We start from the raw sequence: 17,103 nt of genomic DNA on the forward strand, positions 1-17,103 counted from the left end.
TTGCTGGGGCCAGAGGGCTCCTCCACACTTATTTTCTGCTTTAAAGTCAAGACTCAATCCCAACTTCAGCTAGACTTCCTACACACTGCAATTTCCAGGGATAGGAGGATTCCCTCCAAATTTTATGACAAGCTAATTTTCATGTATTCGTGATGTTTGACGTATATAGCATTTAACGCAAGTACCTGTGACTAATGTCCAGAATAAGTGAGTAGACAGTGGACAAGCAGTGAGAACTTGGAAAGCTTTGTGGATTTTTGCTCGGCCATTAGATAGTACCATTGCTAAGAAATAACCAACTGCTAGGTTATTTCTGGAGGTTTTTCATTGTAAAGCCTCCAGAAGAGGTAGGATTGAATGATTACTTGTCCTCTTTGCATGTTCATCACCTCATGAATTAAACCGCATATGAATTTTCAGGTCTACTGTGATGTGGAGCCCAAACGCCAAGCATTGGCCCAAGCAAACTTAGAATTGGCTGCAGCTACTGAAAAACTAGAAGCTATCAGGAAAAAGCTTGTGGTAAGTGCAAACAGTAACCTTGAAGCAGTCCCTAAGAGGTGGTACCTCCCTGCCACCACCCCCCCCCCCCCAGGATCCCACCTTCAGACAGGGCCACGTGTAAATTCCTACCAAACAGAAAGGAATTAGATCTTTTCATTAATGTCTTCATTTGCATACTCCTTTAGTAGATATTTCTGATCTGCTATATGCTAGACACTGAACTGGATAAGTGGAAACTTGCATGGTTTCTGCACTTGCGAAACTTACCGGGAGGTCTGGTAGTAGTAGGAGGGTGGTAGGTAGCATGCAGTGGTTGAAAGCACTGGTTCTGGAGCCAGCCTGCCTGGGTTTATATCCTGGCTCCACTATGTACTGTTTCACCCTGCACAAGTTGGTTAACCTCTCTGAGCCTCGGTTTTCTCATCTGTGCAATAGTGTTATAAGAGGAATCCTCCTCTTGGGTAGGATTGTGAGACTTAAATGAGAGTAATTCATGTTAAGAATTTAGCATGGTACCTGGCACACAATAAGTACTTAGAGAATCTTATTAAGTACTACATATATTATTAACATTACTATTTTCACAAATATGTGACCAGCCACTCTAGTCCAGTGTTGTAAGTATACATGGGACTATATTCATAGAATGCAACAGGAGCACAAAGAGCACTGAGCCTGGAGAGATAAGAGTAAGTTTCATAATAAAGGTGTACTTGACATAGGCTTCGAAAGTCACCAGGATAACCAGGTCGAGAGACATATTCTTGGAAAACAATAAAGAAAAGAGAGAAGAAGCAGTTGGTGCACTTGAAGGCTCTTAGTTAATGACATGGTCAAACTAGCTTTTCAGCAGCTGAATGGAAGCTGGGGGTAGAAGGGCCTAGAGGCAGAAAGACAAGTTCAGAGGCGCTGCAGTGAGTCCTGTTAGGGCCACAGGTAAGCAGGGGCAGCCAGGATGGAGAGAGCGAAGTGGATGGATGCCAGGCTGGCCAGTGGGACATGGAGAGGGGGGAGGAACGCAGAACAGAGACGATGAGTTTGAGGTGCCTGACAAAGCAGCAGTTAGAGCGAGGGACAGTTTCTTATCTGTAATGATAATAACCGCAGGTAATAGATGGTTTAGGATGTTTATAATATTTCTATTTTATCTAAAAATGGCTCAAAGGTTCATTTTGACTCTTACTCAGGATCTGGATCGAAATCTGAGCCGACTCACAGCTTCATTTGAAAGAGCAATAGCTGAGAAAGTTCGGTGTCAGGAAGAGGTGAACCAGACCAACAAAACCATCGAACTGGCTAACAAACTCGTCAAGGAGCTTGAGGCAAGTCCACCTCTTCTTCCCGAGTTCTACCTAGAAAAGGCAGATCAGCTTATTTGGATTTTATCTTTCTTTTCTGTTAGTAAGAACTAAATAGACGTGGAATCAACAGTAGAGTAGAATATTGAATCATCGTTCACACTGGAGCTCTAACTTACCCAAAGAAAGAAGTGACAGATTCTATGTATTTTTTACTATACAGCCATGAACTCAGTGGTGTGCCCACTGTGTACTTTAAAGGGTGAATGTCACAATATCTAAATTAAATCTTAATAGAACTATTATTTTTATTTAAGTGCTACCTAAAAGCACATAACTGCACTCTTAAAAATGCATTTAGCTGACGGTGGTAGGAAAGTTGGCTTACAGTGCCTTAAACAAATGGGAGTATTTTTTTTACATATTACCGAAAATCCCAGGCGTAGACCATTATCAGCGTTGATGCAGGTAATTAGTGATCAGATCCCTAATCTCTTCCGCTTCTCCACACTTAGCAGGTGGTCGTTCACCCTCGTGCATTTTGCATCATGGTCACAGATGGTGTTACACCTTCAGCCTCAGGCAGAAGAGAGAGTAATCTGTATCGGCTCGATGTTTGACCTTTTTTTTAAATCCTCACCCGAGGATATGTTTTTATTGATTTCAGAGAGAGAGAAACATTGTTGTGACAGAAGCATCAATCAGTTGCCTCCTGTGTGCGCCCCAACTGGGGATCGAACCCGCAACCTTTTAGTGTACAGGACGGCACTCCAACCAGCTGAGCCACCTGGCCGGGACTGGATTTTTGCCCTTTTATAAGAAAAACTGAAGTTTTCCTAGGAATGGCGGACTACCGCTTAAGTTTTTCTAGCCAGAGCTAGATTGACCACCTGTAGCTGCAAAGGAGGCTGGGAAAGTGGAAAACAAGGTTATCATGACTGGCTTAGCCAATCACGGTTCATCTCCTGGGGATGGACTTATTACCACCCTATTCAAAATCAGAGTTCTCTTAGCAAGAAAGAAGAGAGAAATGTTAGGGTTGGTTGAGCTGGGGGATAGACTAACTTCTTATAAATACACTAGGCTTTAAAAAATATATAATTTACCCAAAAAATGAAAAATTTAAACCCATCATTCCTCATAGTTCATTCTGCAGAATCTACCCTCTCCATTCCATCTCAATAATTGCAAGTCTGTTCTTCCAGTTTTTAGGGCCACAAGCTTTGGAATCACCCCTGACTTTTTGCTCTTCACACAACCCACACCCAGTCCAAAGCATATTTATTGCATTGGCTCTATCTTCAATGTCCATTCGGAACTTGAACATCCTCCCCACCTTCGCCTCTCCGTGCTGGTACAGGCGACCAGCATCTCAGCCCTGGAGGACCGCCCTCACCTCCACCTTTGCCCCCAAAGTCTACTCCTTTCACTGCAGCTGAGTGATGTTTTAAAAAAAATTAAGTCCATTCATGTCACTAGTGTCTCGGAATTCTCCAGTAACTGATTGTCTAACTCAGAGTACAGTTCAAAGGCTCTCCCTGGCCTGCAAGGCCACATGTCACCTGACTCCTGGACACCTCCTGTCCTCACACCTGCCCCTTCCCTCTGGCCGCATCTTCACTGGCCTTGTTCTTTCTACCTTGGACCTTTGCCTTTTTCCTCCACATGGCTTACTTTCGCCCTGACTGTGACACCGCTGGCTCCCTGACTTCTTTCAGGTCTCTGCTAAAAGTTCTCCTTATCACATGGTTTTCTCTGCTCTCCTTTCCTAAAAGAGCATGTCCCCTGCCCCTTGCACACACTCTGCTCCATAACTCTTACTCTGCTTTATTGTTTTTTCATAACATTGATCAGCGCATGACATACACACTTACATATGCACATATATAAGCTCCTCAGGAATGGGAACTTCATCTGTGTTCTGCATGGCTTGACACCAAGCATATAGAACAGTCCCTGGCATGCCGAATGAATGAATGAATGAATGAATGAATGAATGAATGAATGAATGAATGAATGAGCGAGCGAGCTTTGGGAGCTTCCTATGTTAAAAAAAAATCTGGGGCCTTTTGAAGACTCATTTTTCTTAGGTCAGTTGAGAAATTCCACCACTTCCGTTGGAGTTTATAACATCTCCCATTTAAAGTGGTAAAATTTAAGCAGTTTGAAGTGTTCACCACCTGTGAGGTATCTGAAGAAAAGTAAAAGTGCCATTTAATTAGACTTTTCCTGAAGTAGTTACAGAACGTCTGAAAGTTTGATGAAAGGAAACAGGCTTTACCCTGTGTCTCTAGCACACAGCAACGTCTTCCATAGGCCTTACTTACTCATGAAGATTTAGACAAGGGGAGGAAAAAGGTTGACTAGTGTTAACTAGCAAAATACACACACACACACACATATATATACATACACACACATACACACATATGTGTATATATATGTGTGTGTGTGTATATATATATTTAAAGGATTAATTGAAGATGTCAGACCTTTTCCTTTGAGGATAAATTCTTTCTGACTAGAACAGGAGACAGTTAACTTCTGAAAAGCATCAAGACTGATGATTTTGTCTATATGGCATTGACCTGGAAGCTCAGCCATTCAGACTAATAAATCAGGCAATTTATATTTAATCATTAACTAACTCCTGAGCTGAACAGCTGTTCAAAATTAGAAATGGGTCACCCCAGCCTGGATGACATTACAGGCAATCTATAATGCATTAGAATAAAATTATAGTGATTTTTAACTGTCTAGAAATTTATTACAGGACATGTTCCAACTCTTAAACCCTTGTTAGCCGGTGTCAGTAATGATTTATGTTGCGTGGGTGGTATAGTGAAATTATTGACGATTTCAGTGGCCAATAAGTCTGTGTTTAGTAAATCTTCAAATTTCACAGCTGCTTTGGAGAATGAGGTGGGTGCTCTTTATTGTTTAACGTTTACTAACCAAAGACAACAAAGATGGAAGGAAGGCAAATGAGAGATTCCTCTTCCAAATTAATGGATATATTGCCTATAGCTGAGGAAGGAAATTAATGAATTCTATAAAGAGGGTAGAGAGCTGAAGTTTCTTAGTGTTCAGTTATAGCTAACTTGGGGTGATCTGTATTAAGCAAAACAGGGAGCCTCTCTTAACACACCTTTGATAACCATTTGCACTTGCTCATTTCATGACCTCAGTATGGCGGGGATTCTGATGACTTGCAGGCAACTGGCGTTCCAGTCTATTCTGACATGTATCATTTTTGTTTTCTGTGATCTGTCTCTTCTTTCATGAGAAAAGCTAAATTCCACAGCGATCGTCTTTGCTTGTACTATCAAATTGCTGATTTTTTTCCAGGTCCTGTTAATTTGCATGTGCTTAGAATGTATTCGTTTTTAGCATGCATTGAAACAAAGTGAATTAGTGAGCTACCTTGTAGTTTAATCAATCCATAGGTATTTACTGCAGTTTTATTCAAATCCAATTTTAAGGGCTCCACATACTTAACCTGGAAATCAATTTTTAAATGGCCATCCAACTAGATGTAAGGACTTCAGCAGCATTCTTCGAGTGTGTTATCGTCAAGGCTAGTGAAGTCCTTCTGATTTCCATGTTTTTACATATGTTATAGGTTCAAGTAATTTTGTTAGAAAAATAACCCAAGTTTAGAAACTACCAGCACTATTCTTCAAGTAACAGGATTCAGGGTAGGTGGCTCTTTAAGCATTATGTTTTAATTAACTAACATTGGTGGCATTTGTCATTTTCTTTTTTCTATAATAAGCCCATAGCCAGTATGTTAAAGAAGAAGAAAAAAGCTTGCCTAGGGCAGTGCAGTACCATTGCTGAAAAGGAGGGCACGTGGAAAGCAGCCAGGCTGCCATTAAAAATCCTAAAACATCATTCAGTCTTGGCCATAGCTCCTGATTCTGCTCCACTCCCAGACAGACAGGAGAGGGACTGTCATAAGCCTTTCCAGAAGAACCTCAATCAATATGAAAGAGTTAAGGGCACCCAACGAGAAGAAGTTAAAGATCTAATGTCATATCGTAACAAGCTCCACTGAAGAGGGTGCGAGAGCTCCTTCAGAATCATGGGTTCAAACATGAAAGGTCTTAAGGGTCCTGCCAACCAGCTATGTTCTGTTCCTTCTAAAGACTGGACCTAGACTTACCTTGTGCTCTAAGGCAATTACATGAAGCCCGTGTTGAGTCGATGCTCACCCTGAAGTTACAACTGAGTAGTTTTATCTTTCAGTCAGAGAGGATTCGCTGGGGTCAGTCTGTTACGTCCTTTGAAGCTCAAGAGAAGACCCTGGGTGGAGATGTTCTCCTTGCGGCAGCCTTCGTGTCTTATGTCGGCTCCTTTACGAAACAGTATCGTCAGGAGCTGGTAGACTGCAAGTGGGTTCCCTTTCTTCGGCGGGAGGTAAGCTCAGCTCAACATTCGGAGGCATCATGTTGAAATTTAAGCAGTAAAAAGAGTATGTATACCAGGCTCTCTTGTACCTCGGTTACAGTAACAAGCTGGAAATTCTCGGGTGAAGGAGATGTTTCCTGTGTGTTGCAGTTTTTCTGATTTTAATGATGGCTGAACAGGGAGATGAAAAATTTGAAAATTAACTATATAAACAAAACTGATAACTGAAATCAAGTTTGGATGATTATGTTATTGTACAGTATGAAACTTTTTGTTTTCTTACTAATGAGTTATTTGTTCAAGTTGTTTTCATGACCACTTTCAGGTTAAAAGTGTAGCATTTTGTACCTAAGTATAAAAATAGCTCACCCTACTTTTGAAAGATCAGATCCATAAACAAAGTGAAATCATAGATTTGGAAGATTCGAAATTATATAATTTGAGCACCTCCTTGTAGAGAAAACACACACAGTAAGTATAAATGACCTGACGTAGGACAGGAAACCAGACCTCTAACTTCCAGGCCTCTGTTTTCTGTGCAACACTGTGTTTATCTTAACTGACTAAAGCAGGTTCTGAGTTTATATATCCAGTCCTTAAGATATCCTAAAGGATATCTTATGTTAATGTTCTTTGTATATTAATGGTCTTCATTGGTAAGTCTGCCTCAATTTTCACAGTACCATTGCCCCTTGAACAATATGAGTTTGAACTACATGAGTCCACTTATATGCCGATTTTTAAAAATAAATGTACAGTGAGCTCTCCATATCATCAGGTTTCTCATCTGTGGATTCATCAGCTATCACCCCCCAAACACCCCATCCTCTCTAGGCTTAAATAAACACTATTTTATGTCTCTATAGATTTGCCTGTTCTGAACATTTCATATGAATGAATTCATATAATATATGATATTTTATGACTGACTTCTTTCACAGAACATGTTTTCAGGGTTCATCCATGTTGTAGCCTGTATCAGTATTTCATTCCTTTTTCTGCCCGTGTAATATTCTGTTATAAATCACATGGGAGTGAACTTTTGAAACATTGATTCCAGATGGAGTTGAATTATTAGAGATGGGGTGTTGGAAACTTTTGAGAACTTTCACGTGATTCTAATATGCAGACTGGGGTTGAGAGCCACCCTCCTAAGGGAGATCTGGGTTTTGGTTAAGACAAACAGAGAGCAAGGGAGTATGGTCCAAATAGGACTAGGATGCTACAGGGCATGTGGGAAGGGTTTTCAGAAAGTACAATAATGGGGGCATGAGTTTGGAGGATGGGACAGGGAAGAAACCAAGTAGTATGGTGGTAACCAAAGAGGACAGGGACAGTGGGCACACATGACCTTAAAGATCCAAATTGCAATGTTATCCAAAATCATTTCCATACATAGAGTAGCACAGAGGATGGTGGTAGAAGGGTGAGAATTTAAAGCCACATATCCTTGGCCAATAGAAGGATGCTCGTTCTAAAAAATACCAATTTGCTTGTATCCATAAGGAATCTGTCCAGTTAGATACCAAGGCTTGTTGTTCATGTCACTAGGAGACCGTGTTTATTTCTAAGATAGCATTGTAGTCAGGAACAGTAGGAATATTGTGCTACTTTTCCTATATCGATATCAAATTGCATCCCAGCCTTACTGTGGGATTTTTCCAGCATTCTGTTTACTGAAGCTCTGTGGCCAACCAATAAATCAAACTCCTGCTGCTATGGCCTCCCCTGCCTGCTCCAAGTTGAGCTCTTTCTATAATCTCTACGGGGGCAAGTTTCCATCAAGCCTGAGGACTAGCTCCTTTTTCATCTTGCTCATTTTGGCGTCTCCAGACAGTGTTTTATATGTAGGAGATGCTCAATAAATGTTTGGTGATTGATGACCCAGTGAATAAATTGCTTTCCATGATCTTGTTTAGTTTTGGTAAAATCAGTCCATTTTTATAAAGAATGACCCTTAGTCTTTAAAATAGATTTCTCTTTCACTCTCTCTCTCTTTTAAAGAAGACAGCTCCCATGTTGCAATGCAGTGTAGGCAGAGGACAGACTGTAATCTGAGTTCTTGGGTACAGCAGCCCACCTGATGGGGTCCCAATGGACTGAATACATTCCATTAACCCATCCCAGAAAGAGAAGCCATCCCTTTGTGGTGTTGGCCTGCAGTAAAAGATGAAATGCCTGAGCAAGATATCCCATTGTAGCATGGCTTACATGGGGTGATTACTTCATTGGGCAAATACGTTTCTGTTATCCACCATACCTCCTGGTGTCTAATTCACTCTGACCTTGTTGGAGTAGCTGTAGATGTATGTAGTGGACAAACTCTCTTTTACTTGAAGTCACATGGATGCAGTAATAAACCAGATGCTGAATGCTGCAGTTGACAGGTACTGGGCTTATTGGGTCACATTGTATTACATAATGAGAGTTTTATTTGGCTTCTGAGAGTCCACAGAGAATTTGTATGTCTTCTCTTGGCTTGGGTCTCTTTCCTTCTTGTCATTCCGAGTCTTTTGCTCTGCCACACTATTTATTCATTGCACTTAACTCTGATTTTAAAGGTTTCAATCCCAATGACTGAAGGCCTGGACTTGATTGCCATGTTGACGGACGATGCTACAGTTGCCACCTGGAATAATGAAGGACTGCCCAGTGACAGAATGTCAACTGAAAACGCCATGATCCTAATGCACTGTGAGCGCTGGCCCCTCCTGATAGATCCCCAGCAACAGGGAATTAAGTGGATCAAGAATAAGTATGGAACTGATCTGAAAGTCACGCATTTGGGCCAGAAAGGGTATGTGAAGTCTTAGGGATTGGCTTTCTGTTCAGCTGCTGTGAAATGGGCCTGATTTAAGTCCTGGCATTTGTTAGACCTTGCTGCCACTTAGAAAATGTGATAATTCTGTGGTACTTGCTATCTGCCTGATCCTGTTTCATGTAAAGTCTTTCTGTTGAAAAGCATTTATGTTGGGCAGCATCCACTTTTCTGAAGAGGAAATTAGATTGAAGGTGAGAGCAAACCCTGCATATGAGAGGCAAAATATGGCCATTTCCTAAGGCCAAGAATGGAAATAAGATGTACTGTAGCACTTCTTTAGAGTATTCGGCATATCACAAGAATTGTCAGCTGCACCTATAGGCTTGATGTTTACAGTCAAATTCCTAAGTATATACCTTGCCTACAGTAGACTTTAACATGGCTGTAAGTCCCAATACTGAATATACTTAAAGATAATTTAATTTCCGAGTCAAGTATTACATGTCACTTTTGAGAAATGAATCTACGCTGAGATTTTTTTGTCATTGGGCCTACTAATCCTATCTGATAAGTGGAAAGCTGTCTTGTATATAGCTGGTATTCAGTTAATGTTGAATAAATAATTTTAGATTTACTGAAATTTCATTTGACCCCTCCAGCATCTTTTCACATGTAAAATGAAACAAGGAATATCTGCAGTTGTGCAGATAAATGTACTCCTTGCTCGTCTGAGTACTTGGAGGAAATTATTTTCGAAGGGAAGAGACTTTTTGAAGAATAGGAATGAAATAAAATGATAATTCACTACTTTACATGACTGAACCTAAAGGTTTAAAAAAATGAAAATTTGATAAGGCCACAAAGTATTTAATATAATTTGAATTTTTTTTCAAAAAAGAACCTATCAAATAAATTTAAACCTCTAATGTCCAGATAGTTTCATTTATTTCAGTCATGATTATTATCAACCAATTTACACGTGGGATTATTAGTTCAAACTATTGAATTTCACATGGAAAATGTAACTGCAATGTATCTCAAAATCTAATCTTTAACTTCTGTGTAATCTAGTTAAGGAAGAATACTACTTTATAAAATAACTTTCTCTAGGTTAGTTTGTCCCAATTAAAATGGGACAAAAATATTAAACATAATTTAATAGAAATAACTTTGAATGTTTTCCCTGTGCATAATTACATTTTGTTATCTCCATTCTGACTGAATTTTAAGGTTTCTGAATGCCATTGAAACTGCTCTGGCCTTCGGAGATGTCATCTTAATTGAAAACCTTGAGGAAATGATAGATCCAGTCCTGGATCCACTGCTTGGCAGGAACACGATTAAGAAAGGAAAGTAAGTATTCCTGAATTTTTAACATACATTGTGTGTTACACATGAATCTTACCATCAGCTTCCATTTCTTTGCCTCATCATCAGGAATGTCCTTGGCAATATTTCTGAGTTTCCTTCCATGGAACCTGCATTCCAAGACCAAAACAACCTCAATATGATCCAGATCTTCAGACTATTTGTCTGCTGGATTTAGACTCATGCTACCCAATTCTTGACTTATAGACAAAGAACTGCATTGTCACAAATCTGAGCGCACTTGCTCCTTTATTGATTTATACCAGTGTTTCTCTAACTTCAGTACCTTGCAAAACACCTTTTCAGTATGTTCGCCTGAGCTGCATATCACTTGTATCCTTATGTCCTTAATATTTTCCCTTAAAACAATTTTAAATCCACTCACTTTTTCTTTTCTTAACCTTAGCCTCATTGCAAGTAATGGCATCCACAAAATTATGGGTTTACTGTGCTAGTTCTATTTTTTCTAATACACTTAAAATACAACCATTTTTTAAAAAGAATTCATTAGTGGACCCCTCAAACCGCACCCACCATATCAGCAGTGGTGGACAACCTAAAAATGGGAATCCCCCCATGTGACGTTCTAAATGGCTGCCACTTCCCCCGGGACACCCCACGCTCTAGGGCATTCTCCCGGGGCAGTGAAGCCATCTCCCAGGGGTCGTCATGTCATTTGCTGTGTGTGAAAGGTCAGAGGCAGTCTCTAAGGGGCTTCCTGGCCCCAGGGGAGACTGTGGGTCCCCAAGCCTCTTTGTGCCTCCACTCAGGAACCAACATTCACTAGGCTTATCTCACTGGATTTCTCCCCCCCACTCTCTTTTCTGGGGTGTAATTTCAGAACTTCCCCACCCACTTCTCCTTTGACACCCACTCTCTGCCTCAAAGGGATCTGTCTCCTTTTTCATCACTAGCTTATTCCTGTCCATTTTAAGTGGAAACAGGCTCACTTAAAGGTGACTTACTTCTGTTTTTGAAATAGCCTCTAACCAGTGAATATAGTACATATCATACAACTCACCAAGTAAATCCACTTACAGTGACTGACAACTTATAATTGTTTAATAAACCAGAATTTACCCAGACGTACATTTAGAACAGTCTAATAAGCCACTTAACACACTGCAACTCAAACATAAATATAATTGTCGCTGTGTCTGATGTGTTAAAAATATAGTGTAATATCATGACTGTCACTAAAGTGAAATCCTTGTTATTAAGGTTCTGACTCTGTTATAAAGACCTAAAATTTTTGTCAGTAAAATACATATTGTCTAGCTTTTACTCGAATTTTCAATAATACAATTTAGGTGTTAGAAATTTGGTGACAACCAACCGCTCTCTGAATATGTATAATCTGTTAGGCTTTATAGAGCTGATCATATCATTCCAGCATTTTTTAAAAGGTCAAGAGAATTTAAAATGATATGTAAGAATATTAAAAATTCTGTTTATTATATGCAGTTATTACCTTAGCAGCCCTGGCTCCTAAACTCTTATGCATGGAAACAACCACTAGGGTGAGGGTAAATTTCAGATCTGTAGCTTCTGTTTTTCCCACTTCCCTTTCCCATGCAGATGTTTTTAGAATATCTTTACCCAGAGGATCTGAGTGCTAGTGATGCTTACGTATTCTATCAGCCACTGAATAAACCTGTCTGAGCATTTTGTATGCCAGGCACTGAACTGGGGGCTGCAGATTCAAAGCATGCTGAGGTGTAAGTCCTGCCCTTAAGCTAATTTCCCTAGGGGAAAGACAGACCTATAAACACTAAAAGGAATACAGTGCCAATGGTGAGATGGTAGAAGTAGGCATGGCTGGGGGTTGTGAGTTCTATGGTGGAGACTTGGAAAGACTTTATGGAAAAAAATTACCTTTGATTGCATTGACATTTAATGTGAGTCTTGAAAGATGAGTGGGCATCTGTCAGATAGACAAATGGGGGAAGAGAATCCTAGAACGAGGGAACTAATACCAAACATTAAAACACATGGAGCAGCCCAGCAGCTTTGGGGAACTGCAAATAGCATCCAGATCAGTGAAGAGTCTTGTATTGGGGAAGCAAAGAGGGGAGTGTGGAAAGATAAGTGGACTGGAAGAGACAAGGCCAGAGATCTTCAGGGCCCAGAACATGGACGTCCTTGGATGTCACTAAAGTGAAATACTTGTTATTAAGGTTCTGACTCTGTTCGGAAGACCTAAAATTTTTTGTCAGTAAAATACATATTCTCTAGCTTTAACTTGGACTTTTAATAACACAATTTAGTATAAGAAATTTGGTGACAATCTCTCTCTTCCTCTTTGGGCATCCCCATATGACCTGTAGGTGGGCTCTTTCCTATAGTTTCACAATCCCTCCCCGCACCCCCCTGGCACCCCAACATGCTCAAGCGCTCCTTTTCTATCAGTAACACTAGGTGACAGCAGCAATAGTTTTAGACCAAAGGAACACACCTTCCTGGATAAATGTGGAGTCGCATTTTTTCACTTGAGAATCATGAACGTAAGTCAGTGGGGAAGCTAGTGAAGATTCTTAAGCATGCTGGGAGTAACGTGATCAAGTTTATGTTTCTGCAAGGATATGCTTTGCTGGTGTGAAGCGTGGATTGTAGGGACATGGACCTAGAGCCAGAGTCTAATGAGCAAACAATTACAGTAATTCTGCAGAGGCACGATATGAGCCTAAACTAAGGCAGCGACTGTAGAGGTAGAGAAGAGAACAGATACACCAACGAGTTCTCAAGGAGCTAATGCTGTCAGTTCACAGTCAGTAATTTCCAGGGTCCTGCCACATTGGGTAATGGTGTGGTTTATGGGGAGATGTGAGGCAGGAGTAGGAGTAAGTGCAGGGAAAGAGATGATTTCACTTATTAGACACCCAAAGATGGAGGCGCTGCTTTAACACTCATTCTCAGAAAAAGAAGTCTGAGAAGTCGTTTGACCTGTGAGGTTATGAAGGAGATCAAAGAAAGTTAACAGGAAAACGTTTATATGCCTTGTTGAAGAATGGAGATAGAACCCCGTCTGTAATGTTAAAACAGGAACAGAGAAATTTGGTTTTACCTTGATCTCATCCTAGACAAATCTATGTTTGTAAATTTTCTAATAGGTCTTCCTGTTGTGATCGCCAACAGTGAACATTTTACTTGATTTTTTTTCTATGTTTCCCTTTGTGTTGAAAAGACAAAATAGTAGTGGGAACCAGAAAAAGAAGGGGGGACCACCTCCAGGGATTGAAAGCTGCGTAGCCCTGGCTGGTGTGGCTCAGTGGTTGAGTGTCGCCCCATGCACCAGAAGATCGAGGGTTCGATTCCCAGTCAGGACAGGTGCCGGGGTTGCTGTCTCCATCCCCAGTGGGGAGCATGCAGGAGGCAGCTGATCGTTGTTTCTCACATCAGTGTTTCTCTCTCTCTCTCTTTCTTTGAAATTAATAAAAACAAAAACCGGTGTATTCGCCCAGAATGTCTTTATTGTATTACATTCCTCAAATGCAGGTAGACTATCCCTTTTATACTCTTGAGAGAAGCCACATCCCTCAGAAAGTTTCTGACTATTAATAGTGTTTTTGTTTATCTTAGTTCTGTTTGCTTGGGGGGGATTTTAAAAAACTAATATTAGTTTATTCTTCCTAATAATGAATGTCTGAGGAGATGCTTGTGATAGATACAGCATAGTCCAAAAGTTGAAGTTCATTAATAATTGGAATGTTGTGGAGTACGAAGTAATGAATACTAATTACTCCTTTCATGTCTGACAGCTCCCTGTGGACCAATACATCAGCCCAGACTTTAATTTGGTTCTAGTAATGGTTTCGTCAATAGCACATTAAATCTGTGTTTGAGAAGATATACAGTTGAACCTGACCCACATAGTAGATGCCACTGTCATAAAATGGCCACAGGCTGACAACAGCTGGGTAATTACAAATAATTAAATCCACCAAACTCCAGACAATCCTAATTTTAAGTAAAATATATCTTATCGTAGCAATCGACAGAAAACATATCTGGGAAGATTTATCAACATGTACTTTTTCCAAAGCGAATTTACTGGCTTACATATTAGAGAAGTTGCTGATCTGTGAAGCATCTTCATAAAATTATATCTCTGTAATCTTTCAGAGCCCCCAAACATTATTGGAGTAATTTTTTAACTTTAATTTTAGCTGGAGTAATCTTACTGCAAAATGTATTTTGAATGGAAAATGCATATATGTTTCTGAGCATATAAATATTTTTAAAGACATTTTATACTTTATTCTACATTTATTTTTACATAATTATTTTTTAGTAGTAGTCTTTCAGTGGTATTCCCTGGGAAGAAACTTTTATAATAGAAATATTAGCAATGTGACATAAACTTTTATTTTTATAGAAATAATAAAATGAAAGGGAGATAGTATTTTACAGATATTTATTTTATAATGACTAGGTTGCCTGAAAGTTGTGCTGAACTTAATATGAGGAAGTATCTTAGCAAGTTTCCAACTTATTAAATATTATGTTGCTGATTTTGAGTTGATGCCATACAACTGTATTATTATAGTTGATTATAGATCTATTCGAATGAGGTCTTAGGTGGGATTTAAGATAATCATGTTAAACTCAGTTCCACACTATAATAGAATGTGCTCTCTTGAGCTGGAAGCTTATGGTTTCAGGTAAACTCTGTAGTTACATAATTCTCTCATGTCCCTGTGGGTAAGAGTATTTTTATTTTTAAGTTAATTCATGCCTTCATAAAACAGAATTCAGCATTCTAGGCTCTCCCAATTTCTAAATTCAAAATAAAGCTTAACTGCAGAAAAGACCTTCAATAACCTTTCTGTTCCTAAGTTCAATCAAGATTTTTTCTTTTAAGTGTAATACTCAGGGTCTATGGCTGGTGCATTCACACACAGTCATCTTGCTAATATTGTGTGTCTTTATCTAAAAGTAAATACCAAAGAGGGTCACAGATTCAGGACCTTAGATAGTTTTTTTCAAAAAAGCAATTTTCTTTCTTTTTTTAAGGCAAATAAATATAAATGGAACCAGAATCTATTTTTTATGGTACATTAAAATATTTAAGTATGGATGTACTGAAATATATATAATACATATGTTTTATATATTATTTATATATTTCAAAAGGGAAATCATCAGCTATGATTTTCTTTATTAGCTTCCTTTTTTTCCCTGCTCAGTGGTACCTGGACTCTTGCAACATTAACCTTTTTTTAAAACTCTTACTGAAGTTTGCTTTTATCTTAGAAGGATGTGTTGGTTCTGTTAAACGTATGAAGCAGCAAGACAATGAACTCATTTCTATTCAGGACTTTTCTTTCCTTCCTTTCCTTGAAAGTCTTGCCAGCTGTGCAGCTTTCAGCAGAAACCAGGTTGGACCAACTTGAACAGCCCCCCTGCCCAGGTTGCTAAGTAACACCCCCCTCCGCCTTGCTCTACGCTTGCTCCTTTCAGCTGGAGCCCTTGGAGCTCACAGGTCTCATCTAGAAGCTTTTAATTTTAACAGCAGGTCATGCAGTAAGGCTTTTAGGTGTCCATGGGAAAAGTTTTTTTTCTTTCTCCTAAGTGTTTATTTTTTCCAACTAGTGGGACTATATTTATTTATTTATCTTAAGACCTACTTGCGATGTCTTTACTCCGACAAAACAACTCTGATGAGGCCTGGAGAATGGAATTCCTCATATTAGGAGAACTTGTTAGCTGTCTGAATTGTCCATCTTAGAGACGCTGTCTTAGGAAATTTCTCTCCAAGCAGACAGCATTGTGAGAAAGGATTTGCAAATCTCTTTTTTAAGAGTCCTACTGCAGCTCCTTCCTGGCAAAAACTTCGATCTGCCACAAGAGTAAGTCCTTAAATTGAAGATACTGTTCTTCCAAGCTCAGTTTTAGTTGGCAATAAAAAATGATGGTGTTTGTTCAGGTACTCAGAATATCTGATCACTAGAGAAATTTACTTAGGTATTTATGATCCAAGGCTGATGGCATTTTCAAAGTGGCTACCCTAAATCTTGAGAACAGTTCTGACAAAAACAAGAGATACTTCCTCAGTTTCCAGACATAAATCTTAGTAATAAGGACTCGAGGTGATCATCTCAACTTCAGATAATCATCTTGGTCATACCGAAACAATACTGCCTCTCGCTACTCAGATGCTGGCTTTCAGGTAAATCAGAAAATTGGGAGAAATGTATCCCCATGTTTATCAGAGGAATGCTGTGGAACATTAGCCAGGAAATCATTTTCAAGTGTTATTAATGTAATTTGCAAATCAGTCCTTCACAATAATAGTGACCTTTCATTACTTGGAGAAATTAGGAATCTTTTCTTCCCAGGGCACCTTTGGCTGATTTAGAATAAACTTTCGAAAGAACTTTGAAATTCCCAATATACCTGATTTTTATACAAACTTGACATTTGGAAAACTGAATTTATAGTTAATCTGTAGATGATTGTCTTTATGGCACAGTAATTCATTCAGCTAAGAAGTGAACATTTTGGCACACTTAAATTATTATTTATTTTCCTGAAAGCCAGGAGATAGAAAACTTTTATGTAGATCGAGTGATTTATTTTTATAATTTTATAAATTAAGTAATTCATTTTATGAAAATATCTCCCAGAAGTTATAGCTCTTGGATTAGGGTTGGACACCTTGATAATCAGTGCTATTCTCCACCATCAACAAGGAGAGAATGCCTAACCAGAGATCAGCAGGGCATGTTCTCTGAGCTGTGTCTAAATTTTTCCCTCTAGTGG

General features: G+C 39.3%; 1 protein-coding gene across 1 annotated transcript in view; it reads left to right on the forward strand.

The window, feature by feature from the left end:
• Window positions 1-17,103, forward strand: part of DNAH11 (dynein axonemal heavy chain 11) — a gene marked incomplete at its 5' end in the record, with an annotated part of 204,199 nt that overhangs the window by 148,922 nt on the left and 38,174 nt on the right. The window contains 5 exons of the mRNA XM_081146983.1: window positions 421-522; window positions 1,692-1,826; window positions 6,051-6,221; window positions 8,774-9,009; window positions 10,204-10,326. Of these exons, the coding sequence (XP_081003109.1) occupies window positions 421-522; window positions 1,692-1,826; window positions 6,051-6,221; window positions 8,774-9,009; window positions 10,204-10,326 (767 nt within the window). The remainder of the gene's footprint in view (window positions 1-420; window positions 523-1,691; window positions 1,827-6,050; window positions 6,222-8,773; window positions 9,010-10,203; window positions 10,327-17,103) is intronic.

This window comes from Miniopterus schreibersii (assembly GCF_964146895.1).
Source record: "Miniopterus schreibersii genome assembly, chromosome: 9".
In the NCBI taxonomy this organism is placed as follows: domain Eukaryota; kingdom Metazoa; phylum Chordata; class Mammalia; order Chiroptera; family Miniopteridae; genus Miniopterus; species Miniopterus schreibersii.